A 9,640-nucleotide genomic window follows, 5' to 3' on the forward strand; every position below is an offset into this window, starting at 1 on the left:
GGGCGACCTGATGGAGGAGCAGAGGCTGATGCAGGGATCCGAGCCCCCCCAGCGTCCCCCTGAGAAGTGCAGCCCCACCAGAGCGGAATTCCCACGGGGGGGTGGGTCGGCTGGGGGTTGGCTTTGGGGAGGATGGGGAGGGTGGGTGCGGGTCGCGCGGGTCTCACGGCCGGGGACGCTCAAGGGGGAGCACGGAGGAGGGGACGCCGACCAGAGCTTCGTCTCACCGATGAAAACGGAGCCCCCCGTGCCATCCGCGGAGGCAGCGCGGTGCCGTAGGGACCGCCGTCCCCGGGGCGTTCGGCGCGGCGCCGCAGAGCATCGCTGTGCCGGGGGTTGCGGCGCTCCCCCTCCGCTCGCCGCCTCCTCCCCTCGCTGCCATCGGGCTGCCCGGCCCCACCGCCCGGAGCGGAGAGGAGCGGAGAGGGACGCGGTTCTGTTTTTTTCCGCCCTCCCTTCGGCTCGTGTTGCGGTGCAGGTTAGCGAAGCGTCGGGATAACAGCCGGCGGGGAGGAAGCGGAGCTGCCCGGAGGAAGCGGGGCTTTGCGGACGCTGCCTCCAAACCCCCCGGCGGCTTTTTACCTTCTCGCTGTTTTTTCCAGGCGATGCCACACCTCCCGAGGACACCGGGGACATCGGGTTTTGCTGAGCTTAGCATCTCCCCCCCGCCGTACCGGAGGCATCAGACAGACGCTGCTCTGCCCTGAAGTGCGGACCTGCAACAGCTCCGGGAGGACTTCTGTCCCTCTGTCTCTTTCTCTCTCTCTTTCTCTCCAGTCCAAACCATTCCAAGACCCGACTTCCACCATCTGGAAATCTCACCCCTTTTATGTCCCTTCTCCTTTTCTACGATGACTCACCATTATTTTTAACTTTGAAGAGAGAGGAAATTATGGGGATCTTGGAAGCCTGTATTCCTCTCTAGGATTTCCCCAGGGTCAGATAATCGGTCTTACTAAGAGACACTAAGATTTGGCTTCTCCAGGTAATGTGATTTGTTTTCTGTGTGCCATGGCGCTTTGCAGAGAATGAGAGCAGCCGGGACACCAGCGGTCGAGGAGGGGGACTGCAGTAGTCCGCGGGCAGCTTGCACCCAAATTCAGGCAGCAGAGCCCAGCTCGGGGCGGGCAGAGCAGCACCCGCAGCCCTATGGCCGGGGCAGGAGGATGGGGACGGTGCCGAAGTTAAAGCGGAGCCGTTAGGGTTACCTGGAGGGTCGTGCCGGATTGCCTGCCGCAGAACCGTAGAATAATTTATGCACGGTTGAATGTTAACCCTTAAATGCATGCCTGGAAATGAGCCGAGCCCGCGCTGCCCCGCGGGTCCCCTCCCCGCTGTAGGGCTGGATCGGGTTTTGCTTCCATTCTCTTCCCTTCCCCCTCCTGGTTTTTTTCCCCCCTCTTTGGAATTTTTCTTTTTAGCCGTAAAACCCAAAATGTTCCGTTTGGCCAACGCCGGTTCTGCCGTGCCGGTTGTGAATAGATGAGGGTCTGAGGGTTCCTCAGGTGTTTTCTCCCTTCTGCCTAATGGGTTTAGATGGGAGTTTTGAACTCTGATTAACTCAGATTAACCCCCCGAGGACGGCGTTAGGCAATGGTAGCGCAGGGAGCCGCTCTCCTCCCCCCAACTTTACTTCATCTCTCTCTTTCTCAGCAGGGGCAATTTTCTTTCCTTTTTTGTTTTCTCCTATTTTATCATCCCTTCGCCTTTTCATGAGACACTTCCACACCTACGTACCTGTCCTTCTGCAGGATAGTAGCCTTGCCCTGAGTCCGATCCCACCACCGGGCACTCGGAAGAGTTTAGCATAAGGATTTCCTTTCAACCCCAATATGACAGTTGCTACCGGAGATCCTGCAGACGAAGCTGCAGCTCTTCCAGGTCACCCACAGGACACGTACAACCCCGAGACCGACCATGAATGCTGCGAGAGGGTGGTCATCAACATCTCGGGGCTGCGCTTTGAGACTCAGCTCAAGACGTTAGCTCAATTTCCGGAGACTTTGCTAGGAGATCCTAAAAAGAGAATGAGATATTTCGACCCTCTCCGGAATGAGTATTTCTTTGACCGGAACAGACCCAGCTTCGATGCGATTTTGTACTATTACCAATCCGGAGGGAGGTTGCGGAGGCCGGTTAATGTGCCCTTGGACATCTTCTCAGAGGAGATCCGTTTCTATGAACTGGGGGAAGAAGCCATGGAGATGTTTCGGGAGGACGAAGGCTACATCAAAGAAGAAGAGAGACCGCTGCCGGAGAATGAGTTTCAGAGACAGGTCTGGTTGCTCTTCGAGTACCCCGAGAGCTCGGGCCCTGCCAGGATTATAGCTATTGTCTCTGTCATGGTGATTTTGATCTCCATCGTGAGCTTTTGCCTGGAAACGTTGCCCATTTTTCGGGATGAGAATGAAGACATGCACGGCAGCGGGCTGAGCCACCCTCCCTACTCCAACAGCAGCATGGGGTACCAGCAGTCCACCTCTTTCACAGATCCCTTCTTCATCGTGGAGACCCTTTGCATCATCTGGTTCTCCTTCGAGTTCTTGGTGAGGTTTTTCGCCTGTCCCAGCAAGGCTGGATTTTTTACCAACATCATGAACATTATAGACATTGTAGCCATCATCCCCTACTTCATCACCTTAGGGACAGAGCTGGCCGAGAAGCCGGAGGACGGCCAGCAAGGCCAGCAAGCCATGTCCTTGGCCATCCTCCGAGTCATCCGCTTGGTGCGGGTCTTCCGGATCTTCAAGCTGTCCCGGCACTCCAAGGGGCTGCAGATCCTGGGGCAGACCCTCAAGGCCAGCATGCGGGAGCTGGGCTTGCTCATCTTCTTCCTCTTCATCGGCGTCATCCTCTTTTCCAGCGCCGTCTACTTCGCCGAGGCCGACGAGAGCGAGTCCCAATTCCCGAGCATCCCCGACGCCTTCTGGTGGGCCGTGGTTTCCATGACGACTGTTGGCTATGGAGACATGGTCCCCACCACCATCGGGGGGAAAATCGTGGGGTCTCTGTGTGCCATCGCTGGCGTATTAACCATTGCCTTACCCGTGCCCGTCATAGTGTCTAACTTCAACTACTTCTACCACCGGGAGACGGAGGGAGAGGAGCAGGCTCAATATTTGCAAGTAACCAGCTGCCCAAAGATCCCCTCTTCCCCCGACCTAAAGAAAAGCAGAAGTGCCTCTACCATTAGTAAGTCTGATTATATGGAGATTCAGGAAGGTGTAAACAATAGCAATGAGGATTTTAGGGAGGAGAACTTGAAGACAGCCAATTGCACCCTAGCTAACACAAACTATGTGAATATCACCAAAATGCTAACCGATGTCTAGTCGCTAAAACCTAGTACCGTATTTAAAGCTGAAGTGGAACAATCGCAGATATTGAGTGCTGCTCTGCATTGTAGTTAACACAGTATTTTCTACGGTGTATATTTGGTTCTGCATGGGAAGCAATAGCTGTGTAAGTGACTTTTAACCTTTGATTTCCACACTGAATAACGTGCAAGCAAACAAAACCGAACCATTTTGTTTCCCTTCTGCCATCCCAGGCTCGCTGGTTCCCAGAGGTGCGGAGCGGTCCGAGCACCGTGCCGTAGCAGGGATGCAGGGATGCTCACTGGCACGGCCCTGTCCCCAGAGCTGGGCCACCAGCCTGGGGCTGGGGAAGGTCAGGCAGGGCTGGTTGGCTTGTTGGAGGGCTCAGGTTTCCGCCTCGGCAGTGCCGAGCTGAACGCATCGCCCCGGCTCGCGTTTCATAACGGAAAATGCTGCATGCTGCAATAGTTTGAGCCACTGCAGTATGCCAGTGAGAGGCCCAGGGGAGGGATAATTAGTCTGGCGGCACATTATTTATTAAGTCTTAAGTTTTCTATGCTAGGCACCGGGAGGGACGAGTCAACAAATCAAACGCTTGGATTTTATTGATTTATTCAGATGATACTTCCATCCACCACTATTTCCAGGATCACCAAAGACACCTCCACTGACACATTGAAAACGAGTTGGGAAAAAACCATCTTTTTTTTATATATATATCTATATATAAAACTGGAGCAACTATGCTGTGGCCTACAATATATTTATACTGCAGTGAAATTTAACCAGTAATACAGTACAGCTGCATGGGTATCTGTTGCATGAATCTGAATATTTAATACACACACAAATATATATTTTCTTAGTAGACTATACAGTATTTATGTTTATAGTGTTTATAGATTCTCCAGTGGCTCGGAGGAGATTTGTGGGAGCTAAAATATCTCTAATGTGTTTAGAAATGGGATGGGGATGGCATGTGCTGACAACAGCCTGATAGATAACAAGGCAAAGCCTGAGTGCCCCAGCACCCAGCCCCAGGAGCTGGCTCCATGGAAGGTGAGCTGAAAGTTAAACACCTGCGCTCATTATGGGGCGAGTAATTAGTCATTAATCTCGGTGTCAGGAGCAGAAAGCACAGCTGATCGGGCAGGGCTGGAGGAGCAGGTGGAATGGCAGGTATGGGCTCTCTGGACTTGTTTGGTCAGCAGTTTTCAGCCATTTCCCATACGATTATTGTGTGTGTGTATAGATATTTAGAGAACGACTATAGGGCCGAATTCGCAGCTAATGTGAGCTCTTGGAGCCTCCTGGCTCAGGGGCCACAGACATGAGCTGTCCTGGGGTGTGTTTTGGGCTGGAAAATCCTGATTTCAGTCATGTCGAGCCCTAGGGCTGTTGGTTTTTCCTGTATGGTGGACTGGATCCAAGCTCGTGCTTCCAAGCTGTTGCTTTTGCTTTGCCTTCTCCCAGGGTCTATTTGAGTGTTGGGATGCAGACACCTCAGGATCATCCCCATTTCTTCTCCATTTCTGGTGTAATCTGGGGAGAGTTGGAGCTGTCTGTTCCGGGGTTTCATCTGCTTTGCCCATCCCACTTGGATTTCCTTCTTTCCCAAATTGCTATCAAAGCCCGCAATGGGCCGGGCCAGGGGACCCTTGTGAGGTCAACGGTCAAAGCCCCCAGCTGAAGGCATTTAGCAGCTCCTCCAGTTGGGGTGAATTGGGGCTGAATTTGGGCTCGATCAGCGCTTTGCTGCCGCTGAGTGCAGGTGTGGGAGGGAAACCCGTGGCAGATCGTGGGAGTGAGGTCAGCCGGACCTTCCTGGCCTCCCATGGGAAAACAATACTCACAACAATACAACAAACGGTGCTAGCGTATTCTACAGCAATGGTTCAAAATGCTGCTCGGGGCTGGATCCGTCCCTCGTGTTGACCCCGCTCAGCCAGCTGGGATCTCTCGTCGTTAATAAGTGATTGATTCAGGCTCTAATCACCCAGGGTGCTGAGCACCACGCAGGGTTGGGTGCCTGCCCGAAATCGCATCTTGTTGCATTGGGAACCCTCTCCTCCTCTTTGCTGCTACAGCTCTGGAATGGGCATCTCCGAAGCTCACCAACACCTGCAACACACACAACGAGAATCAACGCAACTGAAAGCAATAAATCTCTTTCTGAAGCTTGAATGGGATGGCAGAGGTGTGATTCCCAGGTGGCAGCTGCTCAGCCTCCATTGATCCAGCTTGCTGCATGTCTATGGGGATGTGACTGCCCTGCCACAGGTGCCTGAGCACTGGGATGATCCCAAATTTGCTGTGCAGGAAAGCACCAGCGCTCAGGGTGGGCTGCTATGGGCGATTTGGGAGGATGCTGACTTTGCAAAGTGCCTGGTTGCTCATATCCTGCGAGCTTCAGGCCATTCACCTCCTGGCATCTCTGGCCATAGATGGATCCTACACCTTGTGCGCTCACTGAGGCAGATTCTAATGGGGAAAACCAGCCCTGGAAGGAGGGCATCTCTATGGTGGCCCTTGCAGCTTGTTTGCAGAGCAGAAGGGACCCAGATGTGTGCTCAGATAGGTTTTTCAGGGCAGGAAAGGTCTGTGGGGGTCAGCAGCCACCCATCAGGCTGCATGAAGCAGAAATCTGGCTTTTTCCCGCATACAGAGAAATGGTTTCCCTATAGCTTTTAATGGGATTTGTGCCTGCAGGTCGGAGCTCTAGTGCTATTTTGAGCTTTGCTTCTGACTCACTGATGTGATCTTGAACCAGTTTTCAGGAGGAGACTGTGATTTTTTTTTCTTTCTTTCTTTCTTTCTTTTTTTCTTGAGGAATTTGGTTTGAGAGCCTCCAGCCCCCCACGGAGATGCTGAGCATCCCAAGCTCAGCTTCAGTGGGTACAAAATTGGGATGTGAAGTGGCTCAGATGGAGGATGCCATAACACAGTGGTTGGGTCTCCCTTCCCTCCTCTCATGGAGCCATTGGCCATGGGTGGGATGGAGAACCAAAGCTCTCCACTCTGTGTCTGGTCCTATGGTGGTACCCAGAGGAGGTAGGACCTGTATTCTAAGTTTTGCCCTTTGTGCCATGGTTTTGGAGATGGGAAGTGGTGATTTCTAACAGCCGGTGCACGTCTAACTCTGTGAGCAACCAATCAACCCTTCAGCATCCTCTGCAATATCTGCTTAGGGCAGTGAGGGGAGGCTCTTATCTTAGCTGGGTGCTTTAGGAATGATGGGAGAAAATCAGAAGTATGGGCTGATGAGTTTTTGTCAGGAAAAACCAATCTCTGCATCTTTGTGTTGTGTCGAAGTCCTATAAATCTGGATACTGAGCTATACCAAGAAAAGGATCTCTAGATTGGTGTTATGTGACTGTAGCATGTGGGTGTATAAATACGGGCATATTTGTGCATAAATACACAGAAGGAGAGAAAAAGACAGAGGAGGAGGAGGTATTTCAGGAATGGCCTTGCTTTGTTATCGCATAACTCCCGGGTCAGTGTTGAAATTGCTGCCAAAAGCTTGTGAACTCTCTGGGTTCACAGCATCCCTAAGGAGGGGCCCAAGAGAAGGAGATCTGGATTCAGCCTCAGAGGTGGCATCAGCTCTGAGCATCCCTGCATGCATTCCAGCAGCTTTTCAGTATCTCTTCTCTGGAACCCAAATCCTCACCTTGGGCCCATTGCTGGCATGTTTGTGGTGGTGCAGGCAAAGCCAACCAGAAGTTGAAGGGGTTTGGTGGGCTGTGCTGGGTGGCTTTGCTTGGTTTGTCAGTAATGGTTGGGTTTTGGTTCCTTTGAACCACGCTGGGGTTTTCATCCCAGGGCTGAGGTGTGCTTCTCTTGGGTTTTGTGTTCATGGGGGATCTCAGTGGTTTGTGTGGATCAGCAATCAGCGTTTTCTTTGGCCAGCATGCTGCAGGGCTGGGGGTGAAGAGAGGAGGATCCAGCTCCAAATCACTTGGGTTTGCAACCAAAAAAAGTCCACAGCTCCCTGCCCATGGCAGCGCCCAGCACATCGCCTTGTCCCTGCCATCAGGGTCTGGCAATGAGGGTCCTTGTAGTCATCCCTACACCCTTGGTCTTGGTCTCTCCATGAAATGATGGATCTGGCTGCCCTTTAGTCCACACCGTGCATGGAGAGAGGAAAACCCCTCACCTTCATTCCTTGTTGGTGGGATGGTTGGCTTGGAGGAGCTGCTGGACATCAGTTGACCACAGCCCTGTCCCAGGGGCCGTGCGTGTGTCAGACAACCTGCCTGGTTGCTCTGGGCATGGGTCGGTTGGTTTTTGGTTTTATTTGATCATCCTTCTGTCGTGTATAAGACTGTAATTATCCGTTTGCACTTGCTCCCTCGTTGCTTGAGACTGCACTCTTGTCCTCCGATGTCACCCACTAATGGTTGCTGGAAGCACAAGGGAAAAACAGGCATTGGATCAAAGCTGTGCGTGGTGCCTCACTCGAGTGAATCGATAGGAAGAGGAAATCCAAGAAGGACTCATCCTACCGATGCTGGAGCCGAACCTTGTGTTGCCGTGGTTACGGGAGGAACGGGACCAGGAATGGAGAGAGGCCTATAAACTGGTAGAGGAGGACTCGTGGGAATTTCAAGTCATTTAACCATGCGTTTGCTAGACAAAAACGTAGACACCAGCTGTATCTGAATTGCACAGTGTGTATAGACGTTCCTGCTCTCATTGACGGCACAGGGGTGTCCCTGGGGTCGGGCACATCCATGGGGTGGGACACCCACGTCAATAGGGCCGACCATTGTATATAGGTATACAGATCTGTGTACATACATATCCCAAATGAGCGTTTGCTGTCTGGTTTATCATGAGTGTATATAATTTATTCTTCACAGAGCATCACAGATTTTGTAAATATCGACACTAATTAAGAGGAAATAAATATGTATATTATTGAGGAGCTATTTTGGTATCCGTTCTGTGGAGGGGGGGGGGAGGGAGAGCAGAAAGACAAGCAAATGTATTTCAGGTAGGCTGGGTTATTGTGTGGATCTAAACCTTGAGAAATGAAGGGAATTCCCTTCTGTGTGGAGCCAGGAGTTGGGCAGGATGGTCCTTATGGGTCCCTTCCAACTCGGGATATTCTGTGATGGAAAAATCACTATGGGGTAAAGACCCATGGAAGGGGCTGAGCTGTGGGTTGGTGCTGTGCTTTGGGCTTTAGCAAACCTCCAGCAAAGGGAGACCACAGTGGGGGCTGAAATGCAAATATTTCATCCCAAATCTGCAGGTTCTCTCCCTGAAGGTTTTGGGATCAGTTCTCGTAGGCAGGTCCCCAGGCTGGGCTCAGACATTCCTATGCAGCCCCAAACCAGCCTGCTTCCAGGTCTGTGCTCTCCCTCCTCTCACATCTCACTGGGACTCTCTGAGCTCCACTGCTGACACTGTGGGATCTGCAAGCAGAGATTTGCTGTTTTTCACTTCTACGTATTGGGGAAACGTATTTTTTTCTTGCCATGGTGACAACCCAGTCTCTAAAATGCATCCTACCCACGGCATGACTTGTTTTTTTAGCTAGAAAATCCAATTTCTTCTCCACGGAGATGTGACTCAGGTCAGTGACACGGCTGGAGCCCCCGCCACGGATCAGCACTGCTCATGGCATCGCTCACCAGAGAGCTGAGAAGGATTTGGCAGCAAACCCAGCAGAGCCAGCAACAAGTTGGAGCTCAGGACTTTGGCTTTCCCACGCTGCTTCCCACCTCAAGCAGCCACCGTGGTCTTGGATGTACCAGAGAGGAGCAATAACCCAAAGGCAACCTCAGGTGCAGTGCTTACATTTATCCACGCTGGCCAGACCCACGTACCAGTGGCACTGGAGCTGTTTTTAACCCTTGCAGCCTTCCTGAGGCAGCTCCCTGCAGGCTCCAAGACCCTCAGGTCCCCATTCTGATGGTACAGAGCTGGGCTCACAGCTGCAATCCTTTCTGCCACACAGGGGACATCCTGTCCTGCTCTGTGCCTCAGTTTCCCCACCTATAACACAGCTCAGGACCTGCAAATTGCAAAGCTCGGCTCAGTGCTGGGGCAGAGGGAATGCATCACTGGATGGAGGAATCCGTGGTTGGATCATTGAAGTAGGAAAGGAGGGCATTTAAAAGGAAAAAAAAATGGAATTTGAAAAGCTGAGACAACAATTTACAAGCAAAATTGTCAGCATCCTCATTGCAGTGCTCACTGTCGTGTTGGTGGCTGCCCCATTTGGGCCACTCCACTCCACGCTCCTCAACCCCATTTCCGAGCCCAACAAACCCCAGCCCTCCACTCCTATCTCAGTCCGGCTGATTCTGGGC

At 52.3% G+C, this 9,640-nt stretch overlaps 1 protein-coding gene across 1 annotated transcript; it reads left to right on the forward strand.

Annotated features, from left to right (window-relative positions):
- Positions 1–1,832: 1,832 nt before the first annotated feature.
- LOC306955158 (potassium voltage-gated channel subfamily A member 2) lies at positions 1,833–3,332 on the forward strand (the record flags this gene model as incomplete). The annotated part of the gene is made up of 1 exon (XM_079546399.1): positions 1,833–3,332. The coding sequence occupies one exon, from the start codon at positions 1,833–1,835 to the stop codon at positions 3,330–3,332; it is 1,500 nt and encodes a 499-aa protein (XP_079402525.1).
- Between the last annotated feature and the right edge of the window lie 6,308 nt (positions 3,333–9,640).

The sequence above is a fragment of the Tetrao urogallus genome (assembly GCF_951394365.1).
Source record: "Tetrao urogallus genome assembly, chromosome: 24".
NCBI classification, from domain to species: Eukaryota; Metazoa; Chordata; class Aves; order Galliformes; family Phasianidae; genus Tetrao; species Tetrao urogallus.